Raw genomic sequence first — 18,687 nt, 5'->3', positions numbered from 1 at the left:
TCATTTTTGCTTTTATTTCCTTTGCTTGAGGAGATGCATTCAGGAAGAAGTTGCTCATGCTTATATTCAGGAGATGTTTGCCTATGTTGTCTTCTAAGAGTTTTATGGTTTTATGACTTACATTCAAGTCTTTGAACCATTTCAAGTTTACTTTTGTGTATGGGGTTAAACAATAATCCAGTTTCATTCTCTTGCATGTAGCTGTCCAGTTTTGCCAACACCAGCTATTGAAGAGGCTGTCATTTCCTCATTGTATGTCCATGGCTCCTTTATCATATATTAATTGACCATATATGGTTGGCTTTATATCTAGGCTCTGTAGTCTGTTTCATTGGTCTATGGGTCTGTTCTTGTGCCAGTACCAAACTGTCTTGATTACTGTGGCTTTGTAGTAGAGCTTGAAGATGGGGAGCATAATGCCCCCAGCTTTATTCTTCCATCTCAGAATTGCTTTGGCTATTTGAGGTCTTTTGTGGTTCCATATGAATTTTAGAATGATTTGCTCTAGTTCATTGAAGAATGCTGTTGGTATTTTGATAGGAATTGAATTGATATAGATTGCTTTAGGCAGGATGGCCATTTTGAGAATATTAATTCTTCCTATCCATGAGCAAGGGATGTGTTTCCATTTATTGGTATCTTCTTGAATTTCTCTCATGAGTGTCTTGTAGTTTTCAGGGTATAGGTCTTTCGCTTCTTTGGTTAGGTTTATTCCTAGTTATTTTATTCTTTTTGATGCAATTGTGAATGGAATTGTTTTCCTGATTTGTCTCTCTGTTAGTTCATCATTAGTGTATAGGAATGCTACAGATTTCTGTGTACTAATTTTGTATCTTGCAACTTTGCTGTATTCAGATATTAGATCTAGTAGTTTTGAAGTGGATTCCTTAGGGATTTTTATGTACAATATCATGTCATCTGCAAACAGGGACAATTTAACTTTTTCCTTGCCTGTCTGGATGCCTTTTATTTCTTTGCGTTGTCTGATTGCGGTGGCTAGGACCTCCAGAACTATGTTGAATAGAAGTGGGGAAAGTGGGCATCTTTGTCTTGTTCCCAATCTTAACAGAAGCTTTCAGCTTCTCACTTTTAAGTATGATGTTGGCTGTGGGTTTGTCATATATGGCTTTTATTATGTTGAGGTACCTGCCCTCTATACCCATTTTGTTGAGAGTTTTTATCATGAATAGGTGTTGAATTTTGTCAAATGCTTTATCAGCATCTATGGAGATGATTATGTCGTTTTTGTCTTTCTTTTTGTTGAAGTGGTGGATTGTGTTGATGGATTTTAGAATGTTGTACCATCCTTGCATCCCTGGGATAAATCTTACTTGATCATGATGGACTATCTATATTTGAATTTGTTTTGCTAATATTTTGTTGAGTTTTTTTGCCTCTGTGTTGATCAGGGATATTGGTCTGTAATTTTTTTATGTGGTGTCTTTACCTGGTTTTGGTATTAGAGTGATGCTGGCCTCATAGAATGAGTTTGGAAGTATTCCCCCTTCTTCTACTATTTGGAAAACTTTAAGGAGGATGGGTATTAGGTTTTCACTAAATGTTTGATAAAATACAGCGGTGAAGCCATCTGATCCAGGAATTTTGTTCTTAGGCAGTTTTTTGATTACCAGTGTGATTTTGTTGCTGTTAATTGGTCTGTTAAGATTTTCTGTTTCTTCCTTGGTCAACCTTGGAAGGTTGTATTTTTCTAGAAAGTTGTCCATTTCTTCTAGGTTATCCAGTTTGTTTGGCATATAATTCTTCATAGTATTCTCTAATAATTCTTTGTATTTCTGTGGTGTCCATAGTGATTTTTCCTTTCTCATTTCTGATTCTGTTTATGTGTGTAAACTCTCTTTTTTTCTTGATAAGTCTGGCTAGGGGTTTATCTATTTTGTTTATTTTCTCAAAGAACCTGCTCTTGCTTTCATTATTCTTTCTATTGTTTTATTCTTCTTGATTTTATTTATTTCTGCTCTAATATTTATTATGTCCCTTCTTCTACTGACTTTGGGCCTCATTTGTTCTTCTTTTTCTAGTTTCATTTATTGTGAGTTTAGACTGCTTATATGGGATTGTTCTTCTTTCCTGAGGTAGGCCTGTATTGAAATATACTTTCCTCTTAGCACAGCCTTGGCTGTGTCCCACTAATTTTGTGGTATTGAATTATTGTTGTCATTTGTCTCCATATATTGCTTGATCTCTGTTTTTATTTGCTCATTGATCCATTGGTTATTTAAGAGTGTGTTGTGAAGTCTCCATGTGTTTGTGGGATTTTTCATTTTCTTTGTGTAATTTATTTCTTGTTTCATACCTTTGTGGTCTGAGAAACTGGTTGGTACAATTTCAATCTTTTTGAATTTGCTGAGGCTCTTTTTGTGGACTAGTATACAATCTATTCTTGAAAATGTTCCATGTGCACTTGAGAAGAATGTGTATTCTGCTGCATTTGGGTGTAGAGTTCTGTAGATGTCTGTTAGGTGCATCTGTTCTAATGTGTTGTTCAGTGCCTCTGTGTCTTTACTTATTTTCTGTCTGGTTGATCTTTCCTTCAGAGTGAGTTGAGTGTTGAAGTCTCCTAGAATGAATGCATTGCATTCTATTTCCCCTTTTAATTCAGTTAGTATTTGTTTCACATATGTAGGTGCTCCTGTTTTGGGAGCATAGATATTTATAATGGTTTTATCTTCTTGTTGGATTGACTCCTTTATCATTATGTAATGCCCTTCTTTGCCTCTTGTGACTTTCTTGGTTTTGAAGCCTGTTTTGTCTGATACAAGTACCGCAACACCTGCTTTTTTTTCTCTATTAGTTGCATGAAATATCTTTTTCTATCCTTTCACTTTTAGTCTGTGTATATCTTTGGGTTTAAAGTGAGTCTCTTGTAGGCAGCATATAGATGGGTTTTGCTTTTTTACCCATTCAGTGACTCTATGTCTTTTGATTTGTGCATTCAGTCCATTTACATTTAGGGTGATTATCGATAGGTATGTACTTATTGCCATCACAGACTTTAGATTCATGGTTACCAATGGTCCTAGGTTAACTTCCTTACTATCTACAAGTATAACTTAACTCACTTAATAGGCTATTACAAACACAATCTAAAGGTTCTTTTCTTTTTCTCCTCCTTTTTCTTTCTCCTCCATTCTTTATATATCAGGTATCATATTCTGTACTCTTTGTCTATCCCTTGATTTACTTTGGGGATAGTTTATTTAATTTTGCATTTGCTTAGTAATTAGCTGTTCTACTTTCTTTACTATGCCTTTATTTCCTCTCATGACAGCTATTAAACCTTAGGAACACTTCCATCTATAGCAGTCCCTCCAAAATAGACTGTAGAGATGGTTTGTGGGAGGTGAATTCTCTCAGCTTTTGCTTACCTGGAAATTGTTTAATCCCTCCTTCAAATTTAAATGATAATCTTGCGGATAAAGTAATCCTGGTTCCAGACCTTTCTGCTTCATTGCATTAAATACATCTTCTGGCCTGCAAGTTTCTGCTGAGAAGTCTGATGTTAGCCTGATGGACTTTCCTTTGTGTGTGATCTTATTTCTCTCTCTGGCTGCTTTTAATAGTCTGTCTTTATCCTTGATATTTCTCATTTTAATTACTATGTGTCTTGGTGTTGTCTTCTTGGGTCCCTTGTATTGGGAGATCTGTGCACCTCCATGGCCTGAGAGACTATCCCCTTTTCCAGATTGGAGAAGTTTTCAGCAATTACCTCATCAAAGACATTTTCTATCCCTTTCTCTCTTCTTCTTCTGGTATCCCTATAATGCAAATGTTGTTCCATTTGGATTGGTCACACAGTTCTCTCAGTATTCTTTCATTCTTGGAGATCCTTTTTTCTCTCTGTGCCTCAGCTTCTTTGCATTCTTCTTCTCTGATTTCTATTTCATTTATCATCTCCTCCACCGTATCCAACCTTTTAGTACCCTCCATTGTGTTCTTCAATGATTTTTATCTCTGACCAGAATTCATTCCTGAGTTCTTGAATATCTTTCCCTACCTCCATTAGCATGTTAATGATTTTTATTTAGAGCTTCCTTTCAGCAAGAGTCTTGAGGTCCATGTCATTTAAATCTTTCTCGGGAGTTGTATTAATAATTTTACTGTGGACTAGGTTCCTTTGGTGTTTCATATTTGTATATGGCGCCCTCTAGTGTCCAGAGGCTCTACTCTCTGGAGGTGCTCAGCCCCTAAAGCAGTGTCGGGGGTCAATACCACAGGGGAGTGGTATTGGTGCCTGGGGGGAGGAACGAGCTGTTTCCTGCTTCCTGGCTGCTGTGCTTGTCTCAACTGCCTGAATCAGTGGGCCGAGCACACAGGTATAAGGTTTTGCCCAGAGCAGCCGGATATGAATCCCTGCTTTCCACAAGCAGCTGGAATCCCAGTCTCCCCAGGAACTCTGCCTGTCCCAGCTTTCCCACCCCGTAATCACGAGAGTATGATGAAAGCACCATGAAATGTAGGTTTGTGCTCCCAGAGCAGATCTCTGGAGCTAGGTATTCAGCAGTCCCAGGCCTTCAATCCCTCCTTGCTCTGTTTCTCTTCCTCCCACCAGTGAGCTGGGATGGGGGAAGGGCTTGGGTCCCACTGAGCCACAGCTTTCATAGGTTACCCTGTTCTGTGAGGTCTGCTCTTTTCTCCAGGTGTATGCAGCCTGTCAGATTCCTCTTTCCTGTTGCTCTGTCAGGGTTAGCTGTATTAATTATATTTTCTTATTATATGTGGTTTTAGGAGGAAGCCTCTGTCTCACCTCTCACGCTGCCATCTTTCTGCTTCTACCCATTTCTTTTCTGCTCCTGCTCCTAGGCTGCCAAAGGCACCTGGGAAAAATCTCACAGCATGAATATGTTTTTAAGTAAATTTAAAAAGAAAAGAGAAAAAGACAATTACTAAAAAAGTCACTGAAATGTGTGGAGAAAATCTGTAAATGTTTCCATGTTACTAACAGGTGCTTTACATCTTTTACAATTATCTTCCAGGGATTTCCCAAGTACAGTCTTTACATCTACAGAAAGGAATATGTACATGATATTAACTTCCACTTAAGATCTTCCAGCATTTTCTGAAATTATTAAAAATAATCCTATGACTTGAGCCATAATAACTGGCTCTTGGAAAGGAATGTTTTTGTGTTCTGAGATGGAACAAAGTCTCTAGTGACCACTTGAATTGGTTCTGGTGTCTATTATTTCTCTCTTGATTTCAAGTATGAAAAACAATATTCTTGTTATTAAATAGGCTTTGCTTATTTTAGCCTTTCCTTCTTGTGGCAATGTTACTCAAACATTTTTGAAGCAGGAGTCAGTTTGATTTAATAAATATTTATCAAGCATTCATTACATTGACCATTGTCTAGTGTGTGATCCCTGTAACCAAATAACTAAATGAAATGAGATTTGTGCAGAGATTAATGTGTGTACCTTTCAAAGAAATAGTAGAGTGATAACTTGCCTTGGAACTGCCTCAGATATTTAAGGAATAAGGAAAGATGATAAATTGTCTAAGGAGTGGGAGAGAGGTGATAAAGGCTTTAGAGAACATTAACCCTGAAGAGGTTTTTGGAAGATGAATTGTTTGCCAAGTGTACAAGCAGGGAAACTGCACAAAGAAGGAATAGCATGTGAAGAGACACAGAGGCACAAAGAGTACTGTATATTTATTTAGCAACCATTACTTCAACATTGCCCTAAACTCAAGGGCTGGAGAGGACAGCAAAGGGCCAGTCACAGAGGGCTTCATTCATCATCATAGGCAATTTATACTTTGCCATGAGGACAGTGGAGAGGCAGGCAGGAAATTGGTGATACCATCGGGTATAGGTGGATCATTCTGGTAAAGGATTTTTTAAATTTGATATTATGAAAATTATATAAACATAGAGAAAATATAACGAGACACTACAGACATAGGTTGAACAATTGTTAAAAAATTTAAAAAGTGTTTATAATGGGAAATTTCAAGAATAAACAAAATAGAGAAAATATAATGAAGTCTCATGTACCCATAAGTCAGTTTCAACAATTAACAATTTCTTATTAATCTTATCTATGCTCCAACACACTTACCTCCATCCCCAGATTATTTTGAGGCACATGTTAAATATCATATAATTTCTTCTGTAAATATAAATACATCTCAAAAGAAAAAGATGCTTAAAAAAAAACACCCATGGAATGCATACAGTGAGCCATAGTATAAACTATGGACTCTGGGTGATTATGATGTGTTCATGGAAATGTTGATAATGAGAAGGCTATGCATGTGTATGGGGAAGGATGTAAATGGGAAATCTCTGTATCTTCTTTCACTTTTGCTGTAAATATGAAACTGCTCTAAAAATTAAAATTTTAATTGAAACAAAAACAAAAATCACCTCAAAAGCAAACAAAGAAAACTTGACAATACTGTTATCACACACACCTAAGAAATAGCAGTAATTCCTTAATATCATCAAATATCCAGCCAGCATTTAACTTCTCACTTGCCTTGTAAAGAAAGGTATTACTTGTTTGAATTGGTGTTCAAATAAGGTCTAAGTACTGCAAAATTGATATGTCTCTTAAATATCTTTTAAAAATCAATTCTTTGTTGTAGTCATCAATCCATTGTTATATTTTAAACTGTTAATTGTGTTAATTATTATGTATGTTAACATAACACAAAATGATAACCATGATTAAGTGTACGATTCAGTAGTACAGGTATCCCCAGGGTTCTGAAAATTCCATTTGCAGATCTACTATACATAGTTTACTCAATCAGTCCTCTAATGATAGACATTTGGTTGTCTTTATTCTATAGTTAATAAATGTATAGTCTTTTACGTACATCTTAAAGTAATATTTTGCCATATTTGATTAATCTTTGTGAATTAGCTTAAGGAAAAACAAAAATATGTTATATTTTCCCAAAATTTTTTAATATATATCTCTAAAAATATGCTATTTCCTATATAACTACAATGCCATCCTCACACATAACGTAATTAATAAAATGGTAGTTGTGTTTCAGGGAGAGCAAGAAGAGAAAGCCATTTCTCTTGTGGTGATAAGAATGAAAACCAGAGCAGTGGCCATGTATAGGGAAAACAGGAAACTGATTCAAGGAACAGGAAGGATGGGTATTACTCAGCAAGACTTGGTTGTATAATTAGCACTTCTTTTGTGGTTCTTTTAACATAACTTTAACTATGAGGGTAAATTAAACCTCTTTTGATAAAAATGTGCCCACTTTCATGCTATAGTAATTTATAGGGTTTTTAATTTTAAGAAGCATATGCCTTGAGGAAAAATAGCCTTGGAGAGAAACAAAGGACAAACAGAACATTTACCCTATTTGTCATGGAGACTGGTCACACAAGAAAATTAAGAGGCAGAGCAAATATGAGTAAAGCTATGGCCTCCAGCCTAATCTCCACCTTCTTGAGCAGAGCAAAGAACATGGTTCTGTGCATGATCGGTAAAGGCCTCCTAGGTATGCTCATGACCAAAAGAATCTGTGATTACCAGGGCACGTTCTATGTGCTTTATTTTGGTATTTTGGGGAACCTTGTTGTAAAAGCTTGACATTGGCAATAAAAGGCCAAATGAATAAGATAAAATGGAGAAAAATCTTCCAAGATGGGCCAGTTAGACCCATCTCATTCATTAGTATCTCATTCATTAATTCATTCTGCACGTTTGTCTCTCAAAAAACAAAATGCTATCTAGTATTGATTGAATGTCAGAGACTGTGCCAGGTACTGGGAATACAAAGATAAGTAAGATGTGCTCTTTGCCAAAAAGAACTCACAGAGTAATTGGGAAGGAAGACATATAGGAAAATAATCAGCATATAGGGGAGAGATATGTGAAAGGCACTAAAGAAACCAGAGATTAGGGGGCAACTCACTCAGTCCAGAGGTGGGGTGGGGAGATGGATCAGTTAGGATAGTCTTCACTGAGTAGATGACATATGCAGGAGGTTTGTAAGCTGGATGTCACTTGACGGCTAAGGAGTATAGTATGTTCTAGAAGCTATAAACGTCTGAGAGGCTTGCTGTGTAGCTGTTCCCTATCTGATTTGTATTTTATAAAGATCATTTGATTTCAGTGTGAAGAGTGAAATGGACATGGGAAACCAGTTGGGGAACAACTTAAAGAGTATGGAGGAAGCCCTGAACTAAGGAGAAAAGAAAGATCTAGAGTAGTTCAGGATGTAGAGTTAATAGAACTTAGTGACAGGTTGGATGTAAGTAGTGAGAGGAAGGGAGTTAGAAATGAATGGGAGGCTTTCAGTTTTAACAATGGGACCATTAACTAAGAAATGGAATGTTGGAAGAAGAAGAGATTTAGCAGGAAGTAAGGGGAAATAATGAACTGAATTTTGGATACACAAAATATATGCTTCTGGGATATGTAGGTAGGTGGAGTGATAGTAGGGAATAGGAGCAGATGGGTGAAGAGTGTAGAAAGCAGAGGTTTTCTGTGAAAGGGTTGTATTATCTAGGGGGAATGTGTACCTTGAGGGAAGTGCCAACTACAGAGACTGCATATATCAAAATTTGGGGAAGGAGGAGGGACCAGAGGAAAATGAAAGAGCTTTAGGAATAGTCAGTTGAGATACAGGGGAAAGTATCAGGGTAGAGAAATTTAAGGTAAGTATTTTGACACAGGTTTGTCCAGTTTCAAAGCTGGTACTCTGTCTTAGTTTAGGGTGCTATAACAAAATTTCATAGACTTGGTGGTTTAAACAAAAAAAACTTTTATTTTCCACTGTTTTGGAAGCTGAGACATCTAAGATCAGATGCTAGCAAACACAGTGTCTGGTGAGCCCCTCCTCCCAGAAGGCCGCCTCATATTGAGCCTCTTTCTTTAGGAGCACCGGTGCCAGCAGGAGAGAGCACCCTCAAGGCCTTGTCCAGCCGTGATCACCTCCCCAAGTTCCCACCTCCAGATATGATCGCATCGGGGATTACAGGGTTGACATAAGGAAATCTGAGGGAGGCAGTCAGTCCATAGAAGGTTCTTTCTGCTGTATCATGTTTTCTTAAAGTTTGCCAGTGAAAGGGTGAAGGAAGTACTGTTAGGGAAGCAGTGTCAAGAGAGTGATTTTTCCAGAATGGTGGAGACTTAAGCATGCTTTTAGATTCATGAGACAGAGCCACGGGGAAGGGGAAGGTGGGTAAGGGACAAAGTTAAGGTCCCTGAGGAAACTAGGGAATGCTTGTGTCTCTTTACAAATAACCAGTTCTACAGACCAATGATTATTTATTCAATTTACTCCTCCCTGGGGTCTTCCTCATGACATCATTATCAACTTTTCCAGTCTCTGTAATCTTATCAATTTAAAAAAGTAGGATACTTTAGATAATACCCATGGCCATCTTTGGTCCTCAACTTTTGTATTTATAGCTTTTTCTATAAAGCCTACCGTCCCAGAACTGGAAAAGGCTTTTGGAGTTAATGCATGGTTGGTCTCCCTGCTCCCAAGCCAAATTTGCTGTAAATACACTCACCTTCAAAAAGCAGCCACCATGCATATTGTTGAGACCCAGTTCAACTATGTTTAGCCATATTAAACTTTAGACTATAGAGTACAAATCTTTGTCAAGAGACAGCTGGCCCAGTCTATGCATAGGAACACCATCTTAATTAACTAGTGGTCTGGAGAAGTGGAATTCTTGGCAAAGAATTGCACTTTGAGCTGTCTAAACTCAAGCAACAAGTTTTGGGGCTCTTTTCCCCCCATTCGTTCATTTTGGTTTTACATCCTCATATAGGACTCCACCCAGCAGGTGCTTAGAAAAGCTGAAGAGGCAATTTTTTCACCTTCAGGGGGATTGGAAAGTATACACTGTTTAGACCTGGAGCTCTTCCAGACTGTCTGAAATGTCTAGGCAGCCCAAGACAGTCACATGGTACAGTTTTTAGGGACTGCTGACAGTGGGGGAGGGGATTTTCTTATTTCTGTCAATTTTTTAAGTGTCTCTCCAGCAGTAAAAATTATGCCTGTGGACATTTTACTCATTAGCTTCAGTTTTTGTGTGCTTTTCCGGGAGTGTTTTTTTCAACAGTGGCGTTTGTCAGCTTTTCATGGGATTCTGTGTGAACCCTTGGAAAAATCTTTTCTAAATGGGAGCAATGCCATTTCTTTTACATCTTTGTGAAAATCACTTCAGAAGTCTTGGTAGTCCAGTTATGTTGCTCAGTGGTCATTTCTCTGGGTACCATCAGTAGTTAAAGAATGCGGGAATCCCTGGGAGCAACTCTGTAGCCACAAGTCTTCTCTGCATAGAAGAGCTCTCTAGGAGAGCTCACAGTGCAATCTTCTGTCTGCTTCTGAGACAGAGGAAATCCTGCTTATGATCCAGGTGGAGTCTCAGGTAAGCACATCCAGTCAGAATGTTATCCCTTTTCTGTTGGTGTGAGGGTGGCGAATCGTTCATTGGAGCACAGGTGATTCTATTTCTACCCCCAACCCTCCAGGCATATGTATGATCATTCCACCTGAAGGTTAGGGCATCCCCTTCTACCTCCTCACAACGTTGCTTCATCAGCTATTCCTCTCTCCTATATTTTCCAAATGCCTACATTCTTTTTTTTTTTTTTTTTTTTTAATTATTTTTTATTGAAGGGTAGTTGACACACAGTATTACATTACATGAGTTTCAAGTGTACAACACAGTGGTAGAACATTTATATACATAATTCTAGGTTCCAGCTATCACCCTACCAGGCTGTTATAATATCTTGACTATATTCCTTATGCTATACATTACATCCCGGTTACTAATTTATTTTACCATTGGAAGTCTGTACTTTTTTTTTTTTTTTTTTTTTTGTGAGGGCATCTCTCATATTTATTGATCAAATGGTTGTTAACGACAATAAAATTCTGTATAGGGGAGTCAATGCTCAATGCACAATCATTATTCCACCCCAAGCCTAATTTTTGTCAGTCTCCAATCTTCTGAGGCATAACAAACAAGTTTTTACATGTAGAACAAATTCTTACATAATGAATAAGTTACATAGTGAACAGTACAAGGGCAGTCATCACAGAAACTTTCGGTTTTGCTCATGCAAATGCCTACATTCTTAAGAAATAAAAATAAAAGCAAACCGCCCAGCTTTACATCAAGTACCCCAATGTCTCTTCCCATGTGTGGTCAAGGTCCAAGATTTATCTAAACACAGCGTCTCACTTCCCGCTGACTCTTCGACCCCCCACAGTGAGGTTTCTGCTTCTATTTTACCCTGAAATTGCTCTGAGGCAAAGAGCTCCCTACCAAATACGATGTCCCTTTTCTGGCCTAACTTTCTTGGTTTTTCTGTGGCATCTAATACCTCTGCCCACACTTTTCTCCTTTGGCCTCTCTTGGCCCCAGTGTTACCAGCTTCTCCCACCTCCATCTCTGACGGGAAGTGTGGTCTCACTTGTGCTCTTCTTTCTGGCTGCCTCTTGGAGGGCGGCATTTTTCGAGATTATATCTTTGTTCCTTATCTTTTCTTTCCCCAGTGTTTCCATCCACATACACTGCTTTTACTATTAGCCATATACTGATGACTCCAAAGTCTATCTTCAGTTCAGAACTCTCTTCTGAGCACCTAATGTTGTTTGGATGTTTCATAGGTACCTCAGTCTCAAAATACTCAAAGCTTATTAGCTTCTTTCCTAAACTGCTTCTTCTTCCTGTGGTCCTTCATTCAGCCTCTTAAGTTAGACACTCTGGGGCCATTGCCACCTCCCTTTACTCACCAGCCCCAGGTCTTAATGCAGTTAAACCACTAGCAAATTCAACTCCTTTGTGGTTCCATATCCAACCCCTTCTACCTGTTACCACCCTAATGCCTCACAGATTATTATGAAAACTAAGTGACATACCACATAATTAATGTGCCTAGCATCTGATAAAAATCTTAATTGAATCTCAAACCAAGAAAGCAGCATTTCCAGGTGTTTCTATAGTTTGTTATATACAGTCCACTGGGAATTAACATTTCCTCTTTTAAGCCATTACAATTTATGTGATTTACACACTAAACTGAAATAGCAAGGCACTAAATAAAGATTTAAGCCACTGAGAGTCTCCAGAAATTAGAGGATTATTCTGACTTTGTAATACTCAAGTGACTCCTGATGTGATTTAAATTTCCAGTAAAAAGTTATGTAGTGACAACGACTTCTAGAAGAAAAAAAATTGAAGACATAAGAAAATGAAGGGGAAAAAAAGCAAAGAAAGATTTAATTGGGGAAGACAGTCTGAGTTTAAGGGAGAACAAGGAATTGTCCTAGAACATTTATTTCTCAACTGTTCTCCTCTCCTAATTAACACTCGAAAAATAAAATTTTGCTAATGATTGTTGTAGTAATATGCTGTTTTCAATTTTAGGGTGACTGTTGCTGATTGAATAAGAATTGGGTATTTCCTTCCAGATCATAGACTGGTACATTTTACCAGCTGCATCCCTTTTCTGTCTACTGTTTATCTGCCATAGCCACTGCTTGTTGACCATTGTTCTGGAAGGTTTACCAGAATTAGGAAGTATAGAAACTGGACAGATTTTTCAAAGAATATTTAATCAAGCAGAATAAACAGAACTTTGCTCTCTTTTTAAAGAAGGAAACAGAGTTTTCTTGTTTTCATGGGACTACACCTCACTGTAAGCTTTGAAAATTTTAGCACTGAATTGAGATGTACTAAAAATATAAAATACACACTAGCATTTCAAGACATAGTATTAAAAAAAGAATGGACAATGTCTCATTAAATGACTAAAGGTTGAAATAATATTTTGGATAATTAGTCTAACTGAAATACATTAATAAAATTAGTGTTACCTCCTTTTTATTTTTAAATGTGGCTTTTAGAAAAGATATAGATGTGGCTGTCATTCTAATGAACAGGACTTTCTAGATTGTCACATTCTTTAGGATGGAGTGCCTACTGAATACAATAGTCCCTTATCTTCAATTTTGCTATCTGTGGTTTCTGTGACCTGTGGTCATCCACAGTCCAGAAGGAGATGATCCTCCTGACATACCATCAGAAGGCCAATGGTAGCCTAACTCTGTGTCATCCACCTCACTTCGACTCATCATGTAGGCACTTCATCATCTCACATCATCACAAGGAGGGTAAGTACAGTACAATGAGAGATTTTGAGAGAGAGAAATCACATTCACAGAACGTTTATTACAGTATATTTTTATAATTGTTCTATTTTGTTATTGTTAATCTCCTACTCTGCCTTATTTATAAATCAAACTTTGTCATAGGTATATAGGGAAAAACATGGTATATATACAGTTCAATACTGTCTGTGGTTTCAGGCATCCACTGAGTCTCTGGGAACATACCCTCACAGGTAAGGGGGGACTGCTGTGCAAACAAGACTCTTGGATATACAGATCACCTTCCATTGTATAAATTCAATGCCCAGAGAGTAGCCTCCCTCTTTAAGGTGAGGAAAAAAATGGGTGGAGGAAAAAAGCTCATACTAAAGCAATCATCAGTTCTAAAACTCAGTATCATTAAGAGTAATAGTTGCAGATGCCTCAGGGGGTGGGTAATGAAGACACTGAGCCAAGGGAGTTGTGATGGCTGGCTTGAGGGAGAGAGGACAGGAAGGCATTACCAGGCATGAAATACTCCAGGGACATTTTCAAGAGGGCCAGTCGGGTGCTGATTTAAGAGCGAGGCCCTTAGACATTAATATCTTGGGTTCCTGGAGGGGTGAGTGTACTGTAAAGGAGCAGGAAATTGAGAAAAAGAGGGAAACATCTTGAAAAGAAGCTTTGGGATACATTGTAGACAAACATTCTTCCAGAGGCATAAGTTTAAAATGCATGGCATTGTGATATCCCTTCTGGTATCAGATAATATTCTTCTTCCCGATTTACTCCTGGTCTTCTGTGGAACTGGCTTGAAGTTCTTTCATGGATGCCGCAGCTGCCCCTGTCACCATATTTGGTCCTTAATGCCTACCTCAATGTCCTGTTGAAGAGACAGCTGGGTAGGTGGGGAATAAACTAATTTCCCATAGTCTTCTAAAGTCCAAAAATGTGAGATTTCAGTGGTTACTGATGTCATTTGAACTCATGGCTATAATGTTAGATATTTATCATGTCCAATCTTGTCGTTTTACAGATGTGAGAGAAAGAGAGAGAGGAGAGAGAGAGAGAGAGAATGTTGAGAGTTTCGGTGCCTTGCCCAAGCTCAGACAATAGTCAGGATCAGCTGAAGCTGCTGCAAGTAGAGCAGGGACTGTGTCTTCAGGCTCCTGAATCCCAGCTGAGCTCTACTGCTACCATACCGCTTAAGCCGGTTTTAACTGATGTGCCAGACTAGCTGTAACTTTTACTTGTAATTTGAGTTCTCTGTAGAGCCCAGTAGATTCTGGACTGCTGGCTGCCCCTGTGTGCCAATGATCTGGTAAAGATTACTGTGTTTTATTCAATCCAATACATTTTGAATTTTAAATATGTTCTAGTCACAAACAAAATAAATTTTCTAAGATTTTTAGGGGATAAAAATGATAGCAAAAATTCTAACTGCCTAAGTTTGGCGTTAAGAAAGTACTCTCAAAAATCATTATTTACTATTTGTTTTAGAGATTTCCACTTGATCATCAGCAGTATATCATGAGAGAAGGAAGAAATTTGGTTAAAACTAGCTACCTGAAAATTAAATGAATTAAAATTAAACGCTATTTTTAAAATTGTTATGTAATATGTGGAATTCATGTTTGCTATACTTATAAGGAGTTATTTATATATGAAGTCCTGTGGACATGAGATAAAAAATGTGTGATTTACGAGCAAAGAAAAATAACAGCTTTAAATCCTACTGCCCTGCATTTCATATTTCTAGCTGACTTATAAGCCTTTTAAAGTCCATGCTATTAAACAATTTAAAATTTCTTTAGCTATATGTGTTTCACTAATATTAACTCCTCAACTAGCCACCCTGTGGCATTTTGCATGTTATTCTTCATTTTTTCCGTCTATATTTTTTCTCATCTAGCTTTTTCAGAAATGTTATTCCTATTTCTGTAATGCGGTCACCTTTTAGTCTGTCTTGCAAAAATGTAACATCAGCAGCCAAATGAACCTAGGAAGGAAAGAAAGACAAAAACAGCCCTGGGTCATTAGGGTGTTTATTTAAAACTAAATTTTTCTGTCTCTTTTTTCCAGCTTTATGTACCCTATAAGGAGCTAACTTTATGGAATGATAAAAAGAGCTTGTTCTGTGGATGAAGGGCCCTTTGCTGAGTGTTCTCCAGTTCAGTGGTGTGAGTCTGCAGAGAGAAGGGCAGTCCAGGCCAGGCCCAACTTGGATGACTCTGCTGCAAGACCAGCCAAATGGGCCCATTGTTGCTCACAGTGCAGGGCTGAACATGGATCCATCTCAAGAAGAACACAAATTTCCAACTCAAAGAGAGCCTTGACCCAGTGTGCCTTGCCAAGTGGAATTTCCAAGGATAAATGGATTCTTAACTGATTCCTCTCCAACTGACTTGCTATAAATCATTCTGTCATGAGCTAAATAACATAATCATGTGTCCTCACAACATTTAGCAATCACTTAAGGCTTTGAGAGCTTTGGAAAAATATTGATTAAATAAATTATAAATATAAAATTAAAGATTAAAATTATAGACATGAATATTTGAAAGCCAGGCCTTCTCTTCCACCGTAAAGCATTTCCCATTTCCCAGACATTGAAGCCCTTGGGGTTACTTCTCTATTCATTAAAATATATTCACTTAAAAGCAGCATATTGCTGATCTATCTTCAATAGAGTATCCGTTCAGCTATTTAACTCATTGAGATGAATAAGATAAATAAGCAAAAGTACCTAGTGAAAGCACATAATGAGTGAAAAAGCCTGGGTCTAGTAGGCAATTAATTACTATTTATTGAATCTTATTTGACCCACTCCCCTCTCTTACTGAGAATCCCTTGACCCACCCATCCGTATTTGTTAAACCACAGACTTTGTTGTGCCAAATTACCCAACTCATGGAGGGTACAAAACCCTTGCCTTTGTGAAGCCCACCTACCACCCAGTAGAAAGATACAGACTGCATTTTGAAATATAGAAGCTAAATTAACCCTCATTCTCCCCTGCTAAAGATTTTCTTTGTCTTTGTTAAAATGTAACAGAAAATCAATTAAAATAACAAGGAATCTACATTGAAGCTACTTGGGTATTTGGGGCCACATGAGGCCTGATATCTCTTTGTCATTCGATATATATAATGAACTGTCAGCCGTGAAAGCTGCAGACCTTCTTCATCCTATTTTTGACTTGGTTTTATGGTTCATCCCTTTGCCAGTAAGCTCTCAGAACAGTTTCATTGCCCTTTCTTGACTTCATGGCTATCAGTTGTTAAGAAAAGCCTGAAAAATAGGGTAGAAGCATGAAGGATCTGTGTGAATAATACATTATTTATATTATTTTGTTCTTTTGGATTAACTGTAACTATATCCTTCCCATAATTACCACTCATAAATAAGAATTATATGGCTGCCTCATTAATAGGCCAACACATGTCTAGCCTTTGGCTACTCTCTGGTCCCACATTTCTTAATAGTTATACTTTTGGAAAAATGAGACTTATTTGACTATAACCTCTTTTTAAGCTGCCCTTGGCTCATGAGTCTTTGACAGATTATCTTCTTCCTGCACATCCCCAAAAAGCTTTTACCAAGGTCTTTCTTGACTTTTTAGTCCTTACAAATTGTGAATATCTTTCAGGCTTTAACTTAGCCTCTCTGCTATCCTTGATCTTGTGAGTCACCCCCTCTTCTTGCAATATTCTCGGCCTTTGTGTGGCTCCATTTTTCCCTGGTATTTTTCCCTCATCTGATTCCTCCTTGTTTGTGTCCTTTGCAGCCTGTGTACTCTCTCTCCCGTCTACTGATATTGTTTCTTCGTAGGGTTCCATCTGTGACTCCTTTTACTTCTTCCTTGACACTCTCCCTAGACATTCTCTGACAGCTCCAATGCCTCTTTGGTTTGCATCTCTGTGACTTCCAGAAATCTCTAACAGCTGCTTGCTGGACATGGCCACTTGTGTGTGTGTCAGACATCCCATCCCTACGGCTTTGAAAGTGAGCTCCTCACTCTGCCTCTCCCAAGCCCCGGTGTACTCCTCCTGGCTTTGCTCTCTTGGTTAATTGTGCCATCATCCTTATGTATTGCTCAAATCCTAAAAATAATTCCTGAATCTTTTTTTTTCTCAATCTTATCCCTTTTAGTCAAATGATAACCAAGTCTTAAGTCTCTTCTACATTCTTACTGTTGATCAAATCAGTCTTCTCCTCTCCACTACTACTATCAGGGCTTTATTCTGATTTTTCCTGAGGTTACCCTCATCAACTGCTCTCCCTCCCTGCAGCATTGTACCTACCAATACACTTTCACTTTGCTGACAAAGGCATAAAATTCCTAGAATGTTGATTTCAAAATATCATTCCCTTGTTTATAAACCTATAATAAGTCTCTATTGCTTTCCATTTAAAAATCCCAATTCCTAGGCTTGTCATATATAAATCCCTTTTTTAAAAATCAGGCTTCTGTAAAGAATTTAAACTTCCTTTCTCATGACAATAATTTTCTCAATCTGCATGTCACTCATATTGAACTAATTGAAGTTCCTAGTTCCTTGAATCAAACATATTGTTGTGCCTTTGATGTCTTCTATTACTTGGAATATTAGTTTCCCCTGCCTTCCTTACCCCAAGGCCTTAACCTCACTCCTATTTATCCTCCAAATGCCAGCTTAGAGTTTCTCTAGGACATCATCCCTTCATCCTCCTACCCTACCCCAGGTCCTCCCTTAATCATACTTCTTTACACATCTGACTTCTCTACTGGAGAGAAGATTCTTGAAGGGCAGCAATGGTGTTGTTCATCTTTGTATGTTCAGTGCCTCTTCACATGCTGATCATTGTCTTAGTCAAATCAATGAACAATACAGTGTGAAGGCCAGCCTCCAAGAGAGCCCTCAATGGTCCCCACCCCTGTTATTCACACCCTCAGGTGGTGCCCTCCCACACTGCCCCAGGTTTGGCTGCACCTGTTGTGATTAGAGCTACAAAGAGGCCTATGTGGCAAGAAACTTCCTGAAGCCTCTAGCCAACTGCTAGCAAGACATGGAAGCCATATGAACTAGCCTGAAAATTGGTTCTCCAGCCTTGGTCAAGTCTTCAGAGACTGCAGCCCCAACCAAGAGCTTGACTGCATGCGTATTTAGCTGTGAAAGGCTCCAAGCCACAGCCATCTAGCAAAGCTGCTCCTAGATTTCTGATGCTCAGAAACCATGTGAGATAGTAAACATTTGTTGTTTGAAGTGGCTCTATTTGGGGGTAATTTGTTACACAGCATTAGATAATGAGTATACAAGCAAAATGAAATATGTGCTTTACCATTTCCAGGGCACCTCTGATAATGCCACAAAGTAAATTGCAGTAGCACAGAGAAGATCGCCCAGCAGGGAGCTCCTCCACAAACTCCACCAGAGGATTCTTGTCTAGAATCAGGGAAAATTCATTTCTGCTTGAATTATTACAGGTCACACTTGGTGTAACTCCCAAGTACATCTTGAAAGCAACCTAATAAAGAAGGGGAAAAAATTTACTCAAACTTGATCTAGAACAAATATCTATTAGTAGGGCACTCAA

At 38.2% G+C, this 18,687-nt stretch overlaps 1 protein-coding gene across 1 annotated transcript in view; it reads right to left on the bottom strand.

Annotated features, from left to right (window-relative positions):
• Positions 1 to 12,648: 12,648 nt before the first annotated feature.
• TRAPPC3L (trafficking protein particle complex subunit 3L) overlaps positions 12,649 to 18,687 on the bottom strand; it is a 43,576-nt gene continuing 37,537 nt past the window's right edge. The window contains exons 4-5 of the mRNA XM_036893574.2: positions 18,433 to 18,618; positions 12,649 to 15,109 (exon numbers count right to left, since the gene is read on the bottom strand). Of these exons, the coding sequence (XP_036749469.1) occupies positions 14,990 to 15,109; positions 18,433 to 18,618 (306 nt within the window). The 3' untranslated portion in view covers positions 12,649 to 14,989. The remainder of the gene's footprint in view (positions 15,110 to 18,432; positions 18,619 to 18,687) is intronic.

This window comes from Manis pentadactyla, chromosome 12 (genome assembly GCF_030020395.1).
Source record: "Manis pentadactyla isolate mManPen7 chromosome 12, mManPen7.hap1, whole genome shotgun sequence".
In the NCBI taxonomy this organism is placed as follows: domain Eukaryota; kingdom Metazoa; phylum Chordata; class Mammalia; order Pholidota; family Manidae; genus Manis; species Manis pentadactyla.
This window is presented reverse-complemented; position numbering and strand designations above follow the sequence as displayed.